Raw genomic sequence first — 22,722 nt, 5'->3', positions numbered from 1 at the left:
AAAAGTCGTTAAATGGATTTTGTCAAAATTCAGGCCTTAAAATCATTAAAAAGAATTAAACTACTTGTCAATTTTTCAGGCTTTCACGGTATTTATTAAAGTTGTCTGATATTATCGAGTAGTCGGGATAACAGAACAGATAAGATAAGTTCATTACGGGATAAGAGAGCCGGTACTATCGACTACTCAATAATATCAGCCGATAAACGCATTTTAAAATAATATCAGATAATATCGACATTGTTTTTTCATTAATGGTTTCGTTGCCTTCAAAATTAATCTAGAAGCCTTCTGCCTTTGCATAAGGCCTGGTCATAGCTTAGCACGGCATTTATGCTTATTGACCATTAGATGTCTCCAAGCTAAGACTCTTGGGATTTGTTATGGGAGCAGACTATCATTCATAGTGCAAAAATTAAGTGAAAAACAAATGACTGGAAAATAATGAACTATGAACTCATTACATACCTCATTCACTGGACTAAAGCTGTGTGCCTTTGTTGTTATTTTGAGCCAGAAGCATTGCATGAGCTAGATGTGATATGGCAGTGCCTTATTGGCCCTCTGCACTTGCACTTGATCCAAAAAAACTGATGTTTGCTCTGTTTTGATTTCAACAACAAATATCGTGGTGCAAAATAGGCACTTTTTCCATAACTTCAGTTGAATACGTTCTCTTATTTTTTACAGAATGCTTATTGGAAAACCTTGAAGTTGCTACATTTATCATTATTTAGAGGATCCAGTGGGGAATCACAGCTATAGTCATACTTTGTTAAGTCCACGATCGCATATATCGTTATCAGTTTGATATCGGTATTGGCTTTTTGTAGTTGGACATGATAGGTTTTAACCGGTTATCTGTTAAAAAGTCATTATCAGACAACTGTACTTACAATATGTGTGTGTGAAACTTTCTGCAGTTGGGCATGGGCATTAAATTAGATTACAGTGGGATTAAAAAGCATAAATGAGATTTGCTGATAACTGTAGAAACCCTGTTAAATATTTTGCTTTCTATAATCAGTCCCCCGTGAAGTGTTTTGGTATGTTGGGCATTCTTATGAAAATTTGTACCCTTCGCTGATATATGGCACACACAGTCCCTCCACTTCTTCCTCGATTTAGCTGGTGAGCTAACTGCAGAGCGCTAGTTGCCAGGCCACACCGCTGCAGCCGTCAGGTCTCCTCAGACCCGAGCATCAGACAGACAGGTAACAGCAGTGTTTGTACAATTTCTGGTGTAAAATTCATGGGCTTGGCCAGACATATTTCAATGGGGCCCATCCCTCAGTATTGATCTGCAATGCCCCTGTATAAATTTCACTGGTAAAAAAAAAAATTTTAAATAAATAAATAAAATACAGTGAAAAACCGTAAAGTAGCGCGGCAGCCAGAATTTTTTTTTCTGTTCAATGTATTTATTCAGATCTATCATTGGAAAGACTGAGAAATACTGTACATATAAGACATGTTTCTATTTTTTTTTTTTTTTTTTACCTTTTTCTCCAAAAGATAATTAAAAATAACTTGTGTATATATTACGGCTGTGAAACGATTAAAATTTTTAATCGAGTTAATCACCGCTTAAAAATTAATTAATCATAATTAATCGCAATTCAAACCATCTCTAAATTATGCCATATTTTTCTGCAAATTATTGTTGGACTCGAAAGAAAAATAAGACACAAGACGGACATAAACATTCAACATACTGTACATAAGTACTGTATTTGTTTATCATAACAATAAATCCACAAGATGGCACTAACACTATTAATATTCTTTCTGTTAAAGGGATCCACGGATAGAAAGACTTGTAGTTCTTAAAAGACACATTTGAGTACAGTTATTGTAATTTTATATTAAAACCCCTCTTAATGTTTTCGTTTTAATAAAATTTGTAAAATTATCAATAAAAAAATAAACTAATAGCTCGCTATTGTTGACGTTGCCGAGCGGGACGTCACATGGCCTCTTCTACTTCTTTCTTCCACAGTGTCTTTAACTACATAAGATAGTGATTGAAATACACCACAAGGTGTCAATGGCGAGTTTTAAATTAATTACAGATCTATCCAAGTTTTATGAGTATTTTGCATAGCTATTTTGATTGGGAATGCCAGTTCTCTTTGCATTGAGCGCTTTTCTTTTTGGAAACATTATTTTTTTGAGCGATAAGAAAATTATTTTTGTTGTGCTTTCACTAAATGATACTGTCGCGACTTAACTGTTCCGTCCAAATCCATGATGGGAAGTTGGGCAACCATGACTGTCAGTGGTGGCTGCAAATGGTATACAGTATGTTCTGCATTGTGTTCAATTTAGCGTGTTAAGAAAAAGATCGTCTCCTGTCAGTCTTACCCACGTCGTTCGCCACAATGCTTTTAAATGTTGTGAAAGAGTTGCCAAAACGAAAGCCAATAAAAGGCGCGCTCCAATGAACGCCTGTGTCCGCTCGAATTTCTCTGCCTTTTCGCTCTCAATGTACTAAAATGGTGTCATTGTAAACTGTTTGAGGCAACACATGAACGGGTCATTCTGTGCATGCGTTAATTGCGTCAAATATTTTAACGTGATTAATTTAAAAAATTAATACCGCCTGTTAACGAGATAAATTTGACAGCACTAGTATATATATTTTTTCATTTTTAAAAAATTAAGAACTTGAAATGTAATAATGATATCTTCTGACATTATTACTGTCCCACAGAATTATTTTTAAACAAGAAAAAAAGTAGAAGCCCAATCCATTTAAAAAAATAAATTTAAAAAAATGCTTGTCTTTATTAAATGCTTTATTGAGTGAGTCCACTCAAATCCATTCCAGCTGCCCACTTCCACACAACGAATTGCCACAGTAACTGTTTAACAAGTTAAACGAGGCCCTATACAACTATAACTTCATTTACCATTACACAAATCCATCACAAAAAAGGGCAAAAAGGCTTAATAATGAACATTTGTCTACATTCTAACTAGTTTACAAGCCGAAGCTTCTGTTCTAAAATTTCCAGTAATTTGACAGAAAAGAGAACATTTTAAAGAACTAATCATTTAGGCGTGTGGCTTGGTTTATGAGCTGTCCACCTCGTAGTTCTGCGATCAAGGGGTTAATTCAGGGCTCCGCCCTTCCTGTGTGGAGTGTGCATGTTTACTCTGTTCCTGTGTGGATTTTCTATGGGTACTCCAGTTTCCTGCCACATCCAAAAATGTCCATAGTAGGCTGATTGAATGCTCCAAAATGGTCCCTAGAAATGGGTGTGACCGCAAATAGTTGTTTGTTTCATTGTGCCATGTGCAGGGGCAACCGGTTCACAGGGTACCAGCACCCATGCGACCCTCATGAGAATAAGTGGTGTACAAGATGAATTAATGAGTATTTTAAAGGGATCCACGGGTAAAAAGACATGTAGTTCTTAAAAGATAAATGTCAGTACGAGTAATAATAATTTGATATTAAAACCCCTCTTAATGTTTTCGTTTTAATAAATTTTTTAAAATTAAAAAAAAAAAAAATAAAGTAGTAGCTCGCCATTGTTGTTGATGTCACAGAGCCACACGCCATACTTCTCTGTCACTCTAACTATGTAAGGTAGTGATTTAAATACATCACAAGGCGTCAGTGGCGAGTTTTACATTAATAAGACTTCAAGCCAATGAGTGCGTTTTGTCCCTCGACTGACGCCGTAGCTCCCTGTTTTTTTTTTTGACTTGGTCTATAGACCCTACCCACCGACGTCACAAAACCACGTGCTCGCTGTATGATTCCGCCCACTTGTCTGTCATTTTGTCTCTGTATTAGCATTGGTTTCAATTGATCGAGGAATTTAAAATGCGTTTCATGGAAGACCCGGTGCTTTCTGATGCCGTAAACTCACTGGATGTGTTGCATAAAAGGCGTTATGTGGAAAAGCTTCGTTCTATACAGTCGCCAGATCCATATTTGATGCCCAAATCGATGTTTTTCGACCCACTGTCTTCGCCCTGTCTGCCTGACATCTGCTACGCTGATATTTACAATTATCTTGTCCACACAAAATCAGCCTATTCTCACGAAAATTTGAAAAACTCCAAGAGCTTGGAGGCTTATAAATACTTCGTTGCTGGTTGGGTGAAACAGGTCCTCGTCCACGAAAATTCGGCAGGAATCTATCTTGTGCTTGGAAAGGTGAGTTACGAAATTTTCAATTCAAAATCTTTTGTTATTGCTAACATCCACTGTCAAGTCTAATGTATTTCGTGTCGTTTGTCAATGGAGTTAAGGCTTTTAATATTTATAAGGTTTAGCGATAGCACTCTCACTACATACATACGTGTATGTTGTCGGCGATTAGCCTAGCAATGATCTTAATTGTGGTTATTTGTCAGCCCAAAACCCTCTAAGTATATCTTAAATGCATCTTACCGGATATAAAATGACTACTACATAGTCTGTGGTGATTTTTTGGTGCCCAGTTTTCACGTCGAATTGCAGCCGTCCATTTCGCTCTCCTCTTTGGATCCCTCGGAATACGGTAAAACTTCAAGTCTCTCCTTCCATCTTCTCTGTTAGTGCAACCAACAGCCACACACGCCTTCACCATTTTGATTATTAATGTTAAGGAGCAGAAAAACACGCCGTAAATAGGAGGAATGTACGTAGCCGTAACAGGTTAACACTATGTTTTGACGGACAATTGGGCGGTACCATTCAGGAGAGCGGAGTTGTGACGTCACGTGGGTAGGGTCTATTGTTATTCAAGTTCATTTGAATGTTGTCTTCACAAGACTCCTGAAAATGGCTCCAAGCATCATATTTTGTGTATTGTGACTAAATATTGTCATTCGGTGTATTTGTTGAGCTAAAGGAGTTGCTAAAATGTTTAAATATAGTTAGACCAAAGTCTGAATAAGTTTCATATGTATTTTGTGCATCTATTTTGATTGTGAATCCCAGTTGTCTTCGCATTGTTGTGTTAACTGTGTGAGAATAGGGCCTCAGTGATACAGATTGAAGCACTTTTCTTTTCGGTGACATTTTTTGAGAGATATGAGTATTAGTTTTGTAGTATTTTCACTATATGATACTTATGTGTGTTGTGAAAGAGTTACCAAAGCTTATGCCAATAAACGACACGGTGCAAGCTACAAATCTGAATGCCTGTGTCCATTCTCCTTTCTCTCTCCCACAGTGCATTAAAGAAACTACAGCATTAGTCAAGGGAAAAAACACACTCATTGGCTTGATCCCTAATGAATGTAAAACTCGCTATTGACACCTTGTGGCATATTTAAATCACTACCTTACATAATTAAATAGTGACATGTTTTTTTGTGTTTTTTAACAGTGACAGGTGGAATTTTGGCAGCGTGGCACTGTGACGTCACCGCCCTGCGACGTCAACAACAATGGCGACCTACTAGTAAAAAGAATTTTACAAATTGTATAAAAACGAAAACATCAAGAGGGGTTTCAATGTCAAATTATAATAACTTTACTAACATTTATTTTTTAAGAACTACAAGTCTTTCTATCCGTGGATCCCTTTAATAATTTAACAGAGGCAATACTGCTGTCACATTGCAAGGACATCAGCATTCATTGTTGTGTGCCGGTATGTAGAGTTTTGTAACATTACAGCAAAGAAGTGAGTCAGTTTCCATGCATACCTAGTCAACAGTGCACAAGGGTCTCTGTTCGGCATTTTAATATGACTAAGAGGGCTGAGGACATGGAAAAAGGGAACAGTACCCATTTAGTGTGCTGGAATGGCTAAGAACTATAGTGCATGAGCCCAGACCCATTGTCTGGAAACAGCGTCCAGGAATCGATAGTCTCGCCCTGGAGCGATTGAGAACGAAAATCACGTCTTAATTTGACTAATGTGTAGTCCCTCAAACAGGAGCAAGGGCAAGACAAGCTGGACTTCATTCTAACATGGTACAGTAGATCAAACAACATGACACAAGGGCATTCATTGGTGAACAGTCGCAGTATTCGTTGTCTCGACGTTTTCTGAGTGTCTGATTGAGTTTGTCATGGTTTGTTTTGAAAGTGTTTGCATTTGATTTGGGTGGATACACTGCCCTCTAGTGGCAACAGTGAATATGACATAACTCATTTAACATGGCTGAATCCAGCTGCTCCTTGTTAAGACCAACATAAGGTATATTTTGTTTGAGCTAATATGTTTTTTTTATGCATTTGTAAATTAGCTTTTTTTATGGGAATATGTGTTTGAACGGTTTGCTAAGAGCATTGTAAAAAAACAAAAAACAAAAAATACATTAGCATTTTTTAAGAATCTAAGCTAACTGACTTTTGCTATGCAAGTTAGCCAATTGTTCTTTTGTTGTACTTAGGTCCTCTTTTTTTTTTTCTTGTATACCATTTGAGGCTAAGCTCAAGTGTTTCAATTTATTTTTAAATTAAAGTACTCCTCTGCATAGTTTGACAAAACACTTGAGAATTTAATTTTGTATTCGCATTTAATGCTGTTTTACATCGCCTAAAATTGATTCTGCAACGCATTAAATATTCTAATCCAATTGCTCAATTATTCAAATTAACCAGTTGATTGATTAATCGACTACTAAAAAAAATCGATAGCTGCAGCCCTAATGGTATGAGACAGTTTCAATCCAAGCTCTTCATAAGTAAAGATACTGTACTTTATTTACCGTTAAAGCAATTTGTTTTTTATTATTGTTTTTACTGTTGTAAGCAACTGAATTACGGTATTTTTTTATACATTTCCTGTCAACTCATGAAATATTCCAATCCTCTTCTACAAAGGATCTCCATACTGTATGTATAGTAGATGGCTGACAGGTAATTTAGGAATAGAAAATAATCTATCAGCAAGTTGAATGATGCTATTTGGCTAAAAGTGAGACAGCAGTTTTGCCGGTTAGATTAAGCTCCTGTTAATACGAGGTGAGAGGAAAATAGTTTCTAAGCTGCACTGAGAAGGACAGACCACAAATAATGTTTTCAGGTTTTTAATGTAGTCAGTCCCGGGGACCTGCATCTATTGATTTGAATGGGTCCCTATAAAATTAAATGGGTTCGAAAAAAAAATAAAAAGGCTGTAATTTTCTTATATGAATCTATGTCTTAATTTTGTAATATTGAACAATTAATGGTGATTATGATATGAGGACTAGAAGATACATTCATACTTTGAAAATATATCTGAAACAGACACAATTCAGAGTATGAAATCTTCATTGCAAAACAACTCTCACAAGTGGCAAGTGGTACTGCATTTTTGCAATAAAAAAGAGCATTAAAATTCAGACCAACAATGAGTTTTCATTTTTTTCTTCAGGGGCATTTTTGCTTCTTTATCTCTTCTGCTTAGTCAAAAAATAAAAAAAGACAATGATGTCTATACTGGATAACGACTCATGAGAAACTCGACGCATGCTGTCTGACAGTGGCATGAAAAAGTATGTGAACCTTTTGGAATTTCTCACATTTCTCCATAAAATCACCATCAAATGTGATCTGATCAAAATCATACAGATGAAAAAACAGTGTCTGCTTTAACTAAAACCACCCAAACATTTATAGGTTTTCATATTTTAATGAGGATAGTATGCAAACAATGACAGAAGGGGAAAAAATAAGTAAGTGAACCATCACATTTAATTTTTTTAATATAATTTTCTGATAATCCAGAAGGTGTATTTTTTTTCTTCGGAAACCATTCTGAAGATCATTTACTTCTGTGTTTTGGATCATTGTCTATTTGCCTCATCCATCCTCTTTTTAGCTTCAACTGTTTGACGGCCTCAGGTTTTCTTGCAAAACATCCTGATAAACTTTTGAAATCATTCTTCCATTAATATTTGCAAGTTGTCCAGCAAAACTGCCCCAAATCATAATGCTTCTTCCACCATGCTTCACGGTAGGGATGAGGTGTTGATGTTGGTGAGCTGTTCCATTTTTCCTACACACATGACGTTGTGTGTTACTCCCAAACAATTCAACTTTGGTTTCATCAGTCCACAAAATATTTTGCCGAAACTTCTGTGGAGTGTCCAAGTGCCTTTTTGGAAACATTAAACAAGTGACAATGTTTTTTTAGACAGCAATGGCTTCCTCCGTGGAGTCGTCCCATGAACACCATTCTGGGCCATAGTTTTACATATAGTTGATGCACAGAAATATTGGACTGTGGTAGTGATTTCTGTAAGTCTTAAGCAAAAACTCTAGGTTTTTTTTTTTTACCTCTCTGAGTATTCTGTGCTGAACCCTTGGTGTCATCTTTGGTCTTTGGTGGACGGCCACTCCTTGGGAGAGAAGCAACAGTGCCAAACTCTCTCCATTTGTAGACAACTTCTCTGACTGTCGAGTGATGAACATCTAGACTTTTAGAGATGGTTTTGTATCGTTTCCCAGTTTTACACAAATCAATAATCCTTGATCGCAGGTCTTCAGACAGCTCTTTTGAACCAGCCATGATGCACATGAGGCACTGCTTTTCATCAAGGCATTTCTTCAAAGGTGTGTGTTTTATAGTGGGCAGGGCAGCTTTAAACCACTTATCAGTAATTGGGCACACACCTGACTTAAAATGTTTGGTAAAATTGATTTCAATTCGAGTCTCCTTTGGCAGAGGGTTCACTTACCTATTTTTCCCCCTTCTGTCATTGTTTACATGCTATCCTCATTAAAATTTTAAAACCTATAAAAATGTGGGTGGTTTTAGTTAAAGCAGACACTGTATTTTCATCTGTATGATTTTGAAAAAGATCAGATCACATTTGATGGTGATTTTATGTAGAAATGTGAGAAATTCCAAAAGGTTCAGATACTTTTTCAAACCATTGTCAATCGAAATACCAACCACAACTTCCAGTATTTAAAGCCAAGACCGAATAGAGTTTTGTTTATTTTAATTGCAGCCCATCCCCTATATACAGGTAGTACCCAGGTTAAGACTAGGGATGGGAATCGAAATCCGATTCCATTTCCGAACCGGTTCCTAGTGTTTTGAGGCCTCGACATCACAATGAAAAAGCCTTAACGATCCCTTTAATGATTCCTAAAGACGCGTATTGCATCGTGACGTATCTTGTTGTCTATACGCATCAAACTAGCATGGCGCCAATAACCACTCGCTCCAAAGTTTGGCTACACTTCACCAGGAAAGAGAGTGAAAATGAAAAGTAACGATTGTTTAGCACGAGCATTGCAGCTGTAAACATAACAATGACAGCACGTAGGTTCAAACGCTCGAAGGCAAGGCAAGGCAAATTTATTTATATAGCACAATTCAACGCAAGGCAATTCAAAGTGCTTTACATCACATGAAGATCATAAAAATCACATTTAAATCAATACAACGTAAAAACCAAGACAATCAAAATCGGAAATAAAATTATACATAAAAATCGCATTTAATCACAAATAGAATAAAAATAAATAAATAAAAATAAAACAAAAACTACTACTAATAATAATAATTGAAATCAGCAAAGGAATAGAAAACAAGTAGATTGAAATATATAGACAGTTATGGATATGCAGTGCTAAACAAAAGCGTTTTTAGCCCTAATTTAAAAGAGCTAACAGTTTGAGCATACTTCAGACGTTCAGGTAACTTGTTCCAGAGGTGAGGAGCATAATAACTAAATGCTGCCTCACCCTGCTTGGTTCTTGTTCTTGGAACATGCAGGAGACCGGTTCCAGACGACCTTAGGGGTCTAGATGTCTTATAGGAATCTAACAAATCACGCATGTATTTTGGTCCAAGGCCATTAAGTGTTTCCTAAACGAGCAGTAGTATTTTATAGTCTATCCTTTGACTCACTGAAAGCCAGTGTAGCGATTTCAAAACCGGTGTAATGTGTTCCAGCTTCCTTGTATTTGTGAGGACTCTGGCTGCAGCATTCTGTACTAGCTGCAGCTTCCTGATTGATTTTTTATCAAGACGCGTAAATATACCGTTGCAATAGTCCAATCTGCTGAAAATGAATGCATGCATAAGTTTTTCCATGTCTTGTTGAGTCAGAAGCCCCTTAATTCTGGTTATATTTTTTAGGTGGTAATAAGCAGATTTAGTGACGGAAGTGTGTCTTCACTTCACGAGGAAACATTACAACAAAGCGACTTGCAGTCATTGCAAGGTGGAGATAACTGCAACGGGAGGGAATGAATACGACTGCACAGAGACGCTAAGGCTCAGTCCTGGCTATACAGCTAGCTAAACTCCCAAATGACGATGCAGAAGACGTTGGTATAATTTGCTGACTTTATTCAACCATCACTTGAAGCGTGAAACTAAAAATAGAAATGAAACAAATCAATTTCGTCGTAACAAACAGGTTTGCATCAACGTAAATCAGCGATGATTAGCTGCTAATACAATAATAATAAACGGTTAGCATGCGTTCGCTAGCATTAGCACATCGTTCAAACCACTACACAACTGGATTTAAGTGTGCGATCGCGAGTGGAAAACCACAACAACAACACAAAAGATGATACATACAGGCGTTGCCTCTGTAGATATTTTACAAACATTAACAAAGAACGTAGGCTCGTAGCAGTGTTTCCCTCTCTCACTAACTCGCTTGGATGCGGCATTTCTTCAGGTGAGCGCATTCTTCGAGTGAGGAAGCACAAGGGCGCCCCCACTTGAGCGTGAAAGCACCATAAAAACTAAAAGGCATGCATTAATGGTAGATAATACACATTGCCAGGGGTCCCTAAACTACGGCCCGCGGGCCGAATACGGCCCGCCTCCACATTTGGTCCGGGCCCCCGAACAATTTTATTTTTTTTACTCGTGTTATTTATTTCCTGGCCTTTTCTGTGAATAATTCAGAGAGGGTTATTTGGTTATTATCTATTTAATTAATAGTGTTTTTATTATTATTATATTTTATTATTATTTTTATTTTATTTACGTACTTTTGTTCCGTGAAGGCCTCTTTTGACCTCATTGTGAGTTTGTAAGGTTGTGACTTCTGATTAAACAAACTCGATGCCAATCAAAACGTTTGTTCTTTTTCCCCAAATTAGAATCGATAAGAGAATCGATAAAGAATCGAATCGTTAAGCAATATCGATAATGGAATCGGAATCATAAAAATCCTATCAATTCCCATCCCTAGTTAAGACGTATCCAACTTATGGGATTTTGACTTTACGATGCCTGAGTCTCGTCCACCATTTTGTCTCCAGTCATTTCTTTTTTTTTTTTTTTTTTTTTTTTTTTTTTTTGTCGCGAAAACAGAACCCTATTGTACCTCACTGTTTTATTAATATGACTGTTCTGCCCTTTGGCGAAATGTGCATTGGATTACAATGTACTTTTGTTTTGTGATGCATGCTTTTATTTTTGCGCAGGAAGCGTAGAGCAGGTTGTACTTCTACACGCGAGTAAGAGCCTATGTACACACGAAGAAGAACATATTTGCGCACACGAAGAAGAGCGCGCGTGCGCATACACGAGGAAGAGCGCATTTGCTCCCACGAAAAAGTCGCGCAGCAGAGTGAGAGAGATAGGGGAAGGATTTCAGCTTAGCTCGCTTTCTAGCTAGGACTTAGCTCCAACGTCTTGGCGAGGACAGTGCAAAGATGTAAAACACATGGTTTTGGATAGTTATTTTAAGATTTTGGGGGTATTTAGGGGTACTAAGAGGGTTAATTCGGACTTGCGCGGAAATTCGGGTTACATCGCCAGCTTAGGAATGGAATTTGTTCGTAACCCAGGGACTTCCTGTACTTTAAATTAAAACATCATCAACATGATGCAACGCAGCATAGAGCCGCGGGAATCTGAATTTAGTTCTTTATTTAAATTTGTACTATTAGTGAAATCCATAGTAACTAGCTAGTTGTTGTTGTGGCGGCTAAACTTATGCATGTTTCTTAATTTTGAAAATTACTGGTTTGCTACCATGACCAACACAATTAAAATGGCTTAAAATGAACTTTTCAAAGATAGATGATTGATTATTCTCCGATAAATATTAAGGTCATAGCGAATTTTTGGATGCTTAAACTTTGCCCATGAAAATCACTTATTCCATTTTTTTTCTACATTCAACTGAAGTGTTAATATTCTGTAGCTGTTGCAGTGGCAGACATAAATATTAAATATGCTTGTATGTTTTTTTTTTCTTTTTTTTTATAAGCACTACCTATTGCATGTACTACGGTAATATTTGCCAGTATGGTGATAGTTATTTGATGTAAAAAGTTTGAGAAACATTGATCTATATCAGTGGTGTCAAACTTAAGGTTTGTGGGCCGGAAGTGCCCCGCCAGGGTTTCTAATTTGCTCTGCCTAACAGGCACCTTGTAGCTCATTAATACCATACATTCACAATCACTGTTGCATGCTTTTATTTTGACAGCAGAACAATATAACCAGAAATTTTTGATTAGTGTGATCAAGTGTGTGCACTACTGCATTCTGCTGTTTCGTGTGCGCAGACACATTTGTTCATTCAACCCCCCCAACCCAGTCATAACTGCGCTATCAGTGGTAGCTAGTGGGTTAACAAGGAAGTGAACCAAAAATGCCCTAAAACCAACTTGAAGTAAAACAAGATCAACAGGAAGAAACCTGGAAATGCCTCAAAATCAACAGAAAGTGAACGATAAACAGGAAATAACCCATAAATGCCACAAAAATCATGAAATTATCCAAAATATACAGGAAGAGACCAGTAAGTCATTTAAAATTACAAGGAAGTAACGCAAAAATATCTCATTGTCTGTCACTGACGTTGACAGATGACCAATTCACTTAAAATGGAGAGGACTTTTCATGAGTTAACTTATTTGGCCAAAAATAAACTGATCCGGCCCTCATGAGATCTAATTGCCATGCGAACCAAAATGAGTTTGTCACCCCTGATCTAGATTACACCAAAATAGCTGTTAAATAATAAAAGTAATGTTTGTATTGTGTTTTGTTTTTGTAACAGTGTCGGCCAGTGTAAGGAGGTTGACCACGCTCCGAAAACACGGCAGGTCCCAATGTCTCCTTCTGACTTTCTGGATAAACTAATGGGGAGGACATCAGGATACGATGCCAGAATAAGACCAAACTTTAAAGGTATCACTTAATCAAGGTGATTTATTTCATTTGCAAGAAAAAGTTTTCTTTTCCATTTTACATACTGTATGCATGGGTGAAAAATGTATTAAGATTATCCCCTTTACATTCAAATAGTGAGGGCAAATAACCATAGACTTCATAATATATTGACGGGACACGGGTCGCGGGGCTTGAATTCTTCACTGAATTCTTTATAGATATGGACGTGAAACAGTCTCGATTCTTGGTTAAAAGCAAAAAAAAACACGGGTATTTATCATTTATTTTACGTAAATATGTCGAATGTGCTGCTAGTCTTTAAAAAAGTGCGTACGACAAGATAAAGTCTTAGAGTGCATGTGACACGAAAAAGCATGTTTATTTTATAATACACGCGGTATTTTATGCTCCTGAATGATATGGACCGCTTGGATGTGTGTGGAAGCGATCGCTATATTTATTTAGTTTTTTTAATCCCGCGCCATGAAAATGAGTGACTTCCCGCTTCGGTCTTGCATTGAGGAGGAGGGCGCTGTGACGTGTACAGGAGAAGGACTCCTCTTCACTATACAGCCGTACTGTTGTATGAGAAGAACTAAGGATTCAGCTGATTATGCGGATTAATACGTTTATTTTTCGCATCACGCCAGCCAAACGGCTGCAGAAAAATCTTACTTTATGAGGAAGAGGCATGTGCGCCTTTTTGGAGTTTCAAAAGGTTCCCATTCACCGTGGATATTGGCCAAGCCCTACTACTGTGGGACCATTGGATTTATCTTGTTTTGTATTATGTCAAATATTAATACAGCGATTACAAAGTAAACACTACAAACTTTCTTTAAATAAAGGACTACTTATGTTTGATCATTGATAGGCATGTAAAAAGCTCTCCTCGTGCACATTAGCTGCACGTTAGCTGCACAACAACTGCAGCCGCCCTCCTCCGGGGAACGAGCTGTAAATTGCGCTCCGCCGGGTGGTTTGCCGATCCGCGAAGACAATCAACAAACCAGTCGTCATGTCAAATAATCCGTATGATTTTCCGCTTCGAAGACTTTGAAACATCACTCGGTTCGGGTTAGCATGTCGGCTAGCAGCCACGCCTCTTGGTTTGTTTACATTCTCCGAAGCCGGGGAAGGGAAATGACATATGTCCGATTTAGGTGTCATAAAATATCGTTCGGGAGGGGCAACAGTAAAGGTGAAGTCGACAGTTTTGACCATTATGGAGTAATTTTGCCATGTCGTCCTGAATAAGTGCATTTTTATTATTTCATATTCCATTCAGCACAAGACTGTTATTTGTCATGGCTATGCCATTTATTTAGCAATTGGGGAAAATACTTGGATAAAAAGAGTATCCTGTAAAAATATTGAAGTAAAGAGACAGGAACAATGACATTTTGCAGATCTCTTCGTCGCGTTTTCCTCATTGTGAATAGTTCCCCCTCGACGGGCTGACTGGTCTTTCTCAAGCCATTTATTTAGCTATTGGGGAAAAATACTTGAATAAAAAGAATATCCTGTAAAAATATTGGAGTAGAGAGACTGAAACAATGACATTTTGCGGCTCTCTTCGTCACGTTTTCTTCGTTCTGAATAATTCCCCCTCAATGGGCTGTATAATAAAACCGATGAGCCCAGCCTCCCGCCGACGTCATCCACCTGTTGGGGACGCTTGAGCCCTATAATGGTAGGCGTGGCTAACTGGCAGATTAAAAGATTAATTTCTCGTCATCTGCGCTTTGCTAAATTGTTGTATATAGTCGAATCGTCTCAAAATATGATTGTAATTCACATAATAATGCTATTTAACACTTTTTTTCTCCTGTCGTATGCTCTTTAAATAGCCTTATTATATGAATTAGAATGAATGAATTATACTTTGAGACGATTCGACTATATACAACAATTTGGCAAAGCGCAGATGACAAGAAATTAGTCTTTTAATCCGCCGTCTAGCCACGCCTACCGTTCTAGCTCTAGCGTCCCCAACAGGTGGATGACGTCAGCTGGAGAATGGTTTAATCTGATTTAGTATGCAGCCCATTGAGGGGGAATTATTCATAACGAGGAAAATGCGACAAAGAGAGCCGCAAAATGTCATTGTTTCAGTCTCTCTATTCCAATATTTTTAAAGGATGTTCTTTTTATCAAAGTATTTTTCCCAATTGCTAAATAAAATGGTCATGACAAATAGTCTTGTGCTAAATGGAATAAGAAATAATAAAAATGCATTTATTCAAGAGGACATGGCAAAATTACTCCACGATGGTCTAAGCTCTCGACTTCATCTTTACTGTCGCACCTCCCGAACGATATTTTGATGCCACCTAAATCGGGCTTATGTAATTTCCCTTCCCCGGCTTCGGAGAATGTAAACAAACCAAGAAGCGTGACAGCTAGCCGACATGCGTACCCGAACCGAGTGACTTCGCAAAGTCTTATTTTCGCTTTTCGAAGCGGGAAATCACACAAAACTAGCCCGGAATATGTCACACTGCGGCGGGGTTGTCGATTGTCTTCGCCGGGTGGGTTGCCGATCGGCGGAGAGCAAGTTACAGCTCGTTCCCCTGCTACCACGGACAGCAGAGCTCGCCAGAGAAGCAGCTGGAGAGTACCGCCGAACTAACCGGCCGACGTCGGAGGAACGTGTAGCTGCCACATGGTCAACACGAATATAATGAAAAATAATGCTTTACTACACGGCGACGACGTAAACAAAGAGCACCTTGCAGTTGTTGTGCAGCTAACATAACAGACAGAATGTGTCTTAGATCTTTTCTACATGCCCATCCATGATGAAACGTAAGTAAATAGTCCTTTATTTAAAGAATATTTGTGGTGTTTTACTTTGTAATCGCTGTATTCACGGCCACTTTAAACACAAAGTTGCAATTTCTGATGGGGTTGAAAATTTGACAGAACACCGGGCACATGAAGAGGGCAATAAACCGAGTATAGTGCTCTCCTGGCGGGGGGATGTGCGACTCGGTCGTCGGCCGAGTGGACAAAGAGCATGTCAGCCGTAAAATGCAAGCCACCTACATATTAAAATGATCCTAGTATTTGACATAATACAAAACACGATGTTTACGCACTTCCTCGTAAGTCCAATGGTCCCACAGTAGTAGGGCTTGTTTTAGCCAATATCCACCGGTCAATGGGAACCTTTTGAAACCCCAAAAGGCTCACACACCTCTCTGTGGTGCAGCAAACTTTTTCTGCAGCCGCTTGGCTAGCGTGATGCGAAAAATAAACGAATTAATCTGCAAAGTCAGCTGAATCCTTAGTCCTTCTCATCCAACAGTATGGCTGGATAGTGAAAAGGACTCCTTCTACTCCTTCTACTCCTTCTACCGAACACGTCACAGCACCCTCTTTCGCAACTCGAGACTGGAGCCGGAAGTCACTCATTTTCATGGCGCGGGATTCGAAAAACTAAATAAATATAGCGATCGCTTCCACACACATCCAAGTGGTCCATTTCATTCAGGAGCATCAAGTACCGCGGAAAATATGAAATGCTTTTTGCTGTCATACGCACTTTAAGCCACTGTGGCGCTGCCTTATCACCACAAAGAGCAGTTTACGTTGAAAATTCTTGTGAATAAATGCTCAAATGCCTGAATTCTTTACAGATATGGACGTAAAACTGTCTCGATTCTTGGTTAAAAGCAGAAAACGGGCAGCATTTATTTTACGTAAATATTGTGTATTATGGCGCCAATGCTGTAGCGGTTAATTTCTCCCATTGATTTTTTTTCACAACGTTTCAAAATGCATACGTAGTACGAAAAATATTATATTTACCTTGAATACCTGAACAAATCATTCTTGAGACAATCCTTCCTGTTTGTATGGGGAACAGCTTTCGTACTCCTCCGTGAGTCATCACCTTATCGTGGTGGAGGGGTTTGCGTGTCCCAATGATCCTAGGAGCTATGTTGTCTGGGGCTTTAAGCCCCTGGCAGGGTCACCCATGGCAAACAGGTCCTAGGTGAGGGGCCAGACAAAGCATGACTCACAAGACCCCTTATGATGAAAAATATTAATGGACTCAGGTTTCCCTTGCCCGGACACGGGTTACCGGGGCCCCCCTCTGGAGCCAGGCCTGGAGGTGGGGCTCGAAAGCAAGCGTCTGGTGGCCGGGCCTGTCCCCATGGGGCCCAGCCGGGCACAGCCCGAAAAGGCAACATGGGTTCCCCTTCCCATGGGCTCACCACCTGTGGGAGGGGCCAAAGGGGTCGGGTGCGCAGAGAGTTGGGCAGCAGCCAAAGGCGGGGGCCTTGGCGGTCCAACCCCCAGCTGCAGAAGCTAACTATTGGGACATGGAATGTCACCTCTCTGGCAGGGAAGGAGCCTGAGCTGGTGTGTGAGGCAGAGAAGTTCAGACTAGATATAGTCGGACTCTCCTCCACACACAGCTTGGGTTCTGGTACCAATCCTCTCGAGAGGGGTTGGACTCTCTTCCACTCTGGAGTTGCCCACGGTGAGAGACGCCGAGCAGGTGTGGGCATACTTATTGCCCCCCGGCTTGGTGCCTGTATGTTGGGGTTTACCCCGGTAGACGAGAGGGTAGCCTCCCTCCGCCTTCGGGTGGGGGGACGGGTTCTGACTGTTGTTTGCGCTTATGCACCAAACAGCAGCTCAGAATACCCACCCTTTTTGGAGTCCTTGGAGGGTGTGCTGGAAAGCGCCCCCTCTGGGGACTCCCTCGTTCTACTGGGGGACTTCAACGCTCACGTGGGCAATGACAGTGAGACCTGGAGGGGCGTGATTGGGAGGAACGGCCCCCCCGATCAGAACCCGAGTGGTGTTCTGTTATTGGACTTCTGTGCTCGTCACGGTTTGTCCATAACGAATACCATGTTCAAACATAGGGATGTCCATATGTGCACTTGGCACTAGGACACCCTAGGCCGCAGTTCAATGATCGACTTTGTAATCGTGTCATCGGACTTGCGGCCACATGTTTTGGACACTCGGGTGAAGAGAGGGGCGGAGCTGTCAACTGATCACCACCTGGTGGTGTGTTGGCTCCGATGGCGGGGAAAGTTGCTGGCCAGACCTGGCAGGCCCAAACGTATTGTGAGGGTCTGCTGAGAACGTCTGGCAGAATCCCCTGTCAGAAAGAGTTTCAACACCCACCTCCGGCAGAACTTCTCCCTTGTCCCGAGGGAGGTGGGGGACATTGAGTCCGAGTGGGCCATGTTCCGCACCTCCATTGTTGAGGCGGCCGATCGGAGCTGTGGCCGTAAGGTGGTTGGTGCCTGTCGTGGCGGCAATCCCCGAACCCGCTGGTGGACACCAGCGGTAAGGGATGCCGTCAAGCTGAAGAAGGAGGCCTATCGGGCCTTTTTGGCCTGTGGGACTCCGGAGGCAGCTGACGGGTACCGGCTGGCCAAGCGGACCGCGGCTTCGGCGGTCGCCGAGGCAAAAACTCGGACATGGAAGGAGTTCGGTGAGGCCGTGGAAAACAACTTCCGGACGGCTTCGAGGAAATTCTGGTCCACCATCCGGCGTCTGAGGAGAGGAAAGCATTGGACTATTAACACTGTGTATAGTGAAGATGGTGTACTGCTGACCTCGACTCGGGACGTCGTGAGTCGGTGGAGAGAATACTTCGAAGCCCTCCTCAATTCCACCGACACGCCTTCCTTTAAGGAAGCAGAGTCTGGGGACTCTGAGGTGGGCTCTTCGATCTCTGGGGTTGAAGTCACTGAGGCGGTTGGTAAGCTCCTCGGTGGCAAGGCCCCAGGGGTGGATGAGATCCGCCCAGAGTTCCTAAAGGCTCTGGATGTTGTAGGGCTGTCATGGCTGACACGCCTCTTCAACATCGCGTGGACATCGGGGACAGTGCCTCTTGAGTGTGTAGAAGTTTCTATTTTTTGTGTGCTGCAATAAACAGCCAGGCCGACATCTTCTACTTGCAAATTCTTTTATTCTCTCGATTGGACAGAAGAAGGTAAACATTTAATAACAAGATGACAAAACGTAACAAAACAGAACATAGAACAGTAAGACATATTGAAACAACAATGAGACAAAACAATTAGACAATACAGACCGGTCTGGGCCCCCTGTCTCTGTTCACCTTTCGGTCATTCTTGGGTTCAAGGGAGGGCCCAGCTTTCAGGGCACATCAGCTTTTAAGTCTATATGCAAATGAACAAGTGAGCCCACTCCCAGTGGGCGTAACTAAGGCATTCATATAATGTATTGACACACCAAACAACACGTTTCATTGCAAACAGAAGATAAAAACTTTCTGTTAACTGGTAACAAATGGTGAGATGCCATCAAGGCAAACATTCCTTTGGCCTATTTGCCCCCTCTTACAGTAATAAAATGGAAAGACAGGAATGCACTTGCATTGATTACAAAGTTCTAAGAGGGTCTTAAACCCCTCAAGTCTTCTGGTCACAAACCAAATAATACAGTAAGTAAATGACCTAGATTGAAATACATATTGTTTTAAAGTAATGAAAGAATATATGTGAAATATCAGAAATATTTCTCTACAATTGGCAGACCGGGGTGGTGGTCCCCCTATTTAAAAAGGGGGACCGGAGGGTGTGTTCCAATTACAGAGGAATCACACTCCTCAGCCTCCCCGGTAAAGTCTATTCAGGGGTGCTGGAGAGGAGGGTCCGTCGGGAAGTCGAATCTCGGATTCAGGAGGAGCAGTGTGGTTTTCGTCCCGGCCGTGGAACAGTGGACCAGCTCTACACCCTCAGCAGGGTCCTCGAGGGTGCATGGGAGTTCGCCCAACCAGTCTACATGTGTTTTGTGGATTTGGAGAAGGCGTTCGACCGTGTGCCTAGGGGAATCCTGTGGAGGGTGCTCTGGGAGTACGGGGTACCGAGCCCCTTGGTAAGGGCTGTTCGGTCCCTGTACGACCGGTGTCAGAGTCTGGTCCGCATTGCCGGCAGTAAGTCGAATTCGTTCCCAGTGAGGATTGGACTCCGCCAAGGCTGCCCTTTGTCACCGATTCTGTTCATAATTTTTATGGACAGAATTTCTAGGCGCAGCCGAAGCGTTGAGGGTTTCCGGTTTGGTGACCTCAGCATTGCATCTCTGCTTTTTGCAGATGATGTGATGCTGTTGGCTTCATCAAGCCATGACCTCCAACTCTCACTGGGAAGGTTCGCAGCCGAGTGTGAAGCGGTTGGGATGAAGATCAGCACCTCCAAATCCGAGACCATGGTCCTCAGCCGGAAAAGGGTGGCATGCCCTCTCCGGGTCGGGGATGAGATCCTGCCCCAAGTGGAGGAGTTCAAGTATCTTGGGGTCTTGTTCACGAGTGAGGGTGGGAGGGAGCGGGAGATTGACAGGCGGATCGGTGCAGCGTCTGCAGTGATGCGGACTCTGCACCGGTCCGTTGTGGTGAAGAAGGAGCTGAGCCAAAAGGCGAAGCTCTCGATTTACCAGTCGATCTACGTTCCTACCCTCACCTATGGTCACGAGCTGTGGGTCGTGACCGAAAGAACAAGATCCCGGATACAAGCGGCCGAAATGAGTTTCCTCCGCAGGGTGTCCGGGCTCTCCCTTAGAGATAGGGTGAGAAGCTCAGTCATCCGGGAGGGGCTTGGTGTCGAGCCGCTACTCCTCCGCGTTGAGAGGAGCCAGTTGAGGTGGCTCGGGCATCTGGTTCGGATGCCTCCTGGACGCCTCCCAGGAGAGGTGTTCCGGGCATGTCCCACCGGCAGGAGGCCCCGTGGTCGACCCAGGACACGCTGGAGACATTATGTCACTCGGCTGCCCTGGGAACGCCTTGGAATTCCGCCGGAGGAGCTGGCTGAAGTGGCTGGGGAGAGGGAAGTCTGGGCTTCCCTGCTAAAGCTGCTGCCCCCGCGACCCGACCCCGGACTAAGCGGAAGATAATGGATGGATGGATGGGACAGCTTTCGTACTTTTTCAACCTCAATCCGGCGTTGAATCGCTGCATGTGTTTGAGAATAACTGCGACTGCACTGAAGCGGAGTGTGGGACGGCCCCCTACTTGAAGGCGTGTGCGCAGTGTCTGGGGAATGTGTCCCGTCAATATCATTGTGAAGTCTTTGACATAACATTTTTGTAAATGCAGCCCCAAAGGGGCACATACCAGTGTCAACTGTAATCCGGTCCCAACCTTGAATAAATGCAAAGGGTGGTGGGACTGCATCAGGGATCAGTTCTGAGCCCCTTAATGTTTGCAGTGGTAATAGCTAGGCTGACGGATGAAGTTAGACTGGAATCACCATGTGTTTTCTCGGACTGTGAAGCCAACGTTGTCTATAGGGCCGCATTTTCCACTCACCTCCCGGTTACCTCTGCTAGAAATTTGGGCCCTTGACGGAATTGTTTCACACTTTAGCAGATCTACTGTCGGCCGCCAGTGTTGTTTTTGGCAGCACATTTAATTTTTGTCTTAGTGTTTTGGAGAAAAATACTTATTAGTCATATTTTACTCATTTCAAAATGTTTTCGTCTTTGTCTAGTTTTAGTCGACGAAATCTCATGAATATTTCGTCAAGTTTTAGTTCACAGTTACTCAAAATGTTTTTGCCTGTAAAATTCAAAATTTTTAGTCGAAATATAAGTAAAGGTTTCCAAGCATTTTGAGTGAACATAGACAGATAAGCACATACAGTGAGGAGCAGAAGTATTTGCACCCCTTTTGATTTTGCAAGTTGAGGTGTGAAATTTTAATCATAGATTTATAAAGCCATAAACTAAAAAAAATTTCCGGAACTCGCATTGTATGATTTTTCAATAATGTATTTGTAATTTACTGGGGTTCATAAGTATTTGTACTCCTGAGAATCAGCAATAATTATGACACTCAAAGAGTTGTCAGTCTACCTTTATAAAAGTCTACCTTTACCCCATGAATAAACAAACCACCACCAACCGTTTGAGCTCATTATCGTCACCTGTGCACCCCACAGTCAGTCATAATCCAACTGCTATCATGGGCAAGACCAGACAGCTTTCGAAAGGCACCAAAGAAAAAATTGTTGAGCTCCAAAGAGCTGAAAAAGACTATGGGACAATTGTAAAACAGCTTGGTGAGAATAAATCAACAGTTCCAGCAATTGTTAGAAAATGGAAAAGGTTAAACATGACTGATAATCTACCTCGGACTGGGGCTCCATGTAAAATCTTTCCTCATAGAGCGTTACATATGATAAGAAAAGTGAGGGCTCAGCCTAGAAGTACACAGCAGGAGCTGGTCAATGACCTGAAGAGAGCTGGATGCACAGTTTCAAAGGCTACTGTCAGTAGAAAACTACGGTGCAATGGTTTAAAATCATGCATTGCTCAGAAGGATCCCCTGTTGAAGCCAGTACAGGTGAAGGCCCGTCTGAAGTTTGCCAGGGACCATCTGAATGATGCAGAAAGGTCATGGGAGAAAGTCATGTAGTCAGATGGTAATGCTACATTAAAAGCAACATTGCATATTCTTTCTTGTCAAGAGAAAATACTGTAAATCTTACCGTGTTTCCAAACAAGCAAGATGGAGCGCAGCCTAGCTTGAGATACATCCTAAACTCCGGTAAGGAGAGTGAGGGAGAGGCGAGTGACATGAGTGACACGACCCAAACACTGCTACTATGCAAGCTGACGTATTCCAAGTACACTATGAAAATGTCACATATTATGAACAAATGACAGAAACGATGTCACATTT

At 41.3% G+C, this 22,722-nt stretch overlaps 1 protein-coding gene across 6 annotated transcripts in view; it reads left to right on the top strand.

Annotated features, from left to right (window-relative positions):
* The window catches only part of glra3 (glycine receptor, alpha 3), a 136,342-nt gene that overhangs the window by 47,198 nt on the left and 66,422 nt on the right, over window positions 1-22,722 (top strand). For 5 of the 6 annotated variants that reach the window (XM_057844066.1, XM_057844065.1, XM_057844063.1 and 2 more), the window contains exon 2: window positions 12,934-13,064. In XM_057844066.1, the coding sequence (XP_057700049.1) occupies window positions 12,934-13,064 (131 nt within the window). Of the gene's footprint in view, window positions 1-12,933; window positions 13,081-22,722 lie in introns of those variants that run through there. The other variant, XM_057844067.1, reaches the window with a different exon arrangement.

The sequence above is a fragment of the Corythoichthys intestinalis genome, chromosome 8 (assembly GCF_030265065.1).
Source record: "Corythoichthys intestinalis isolate RoL2023-P3 chromosome 8, ASM3026506v1, whole genome shotgun sequence".
Classification (NCBI taxonomy): Eukaryota; Metazoa; Chordata; class Actinopteri; order Syngnathiformes; family Syngnathidae; genus Corythoichthys; species Corythoichthys intestinalis.
This window is presented reverse-complemented; position numbering and strand designations above follow the sequence as displayed.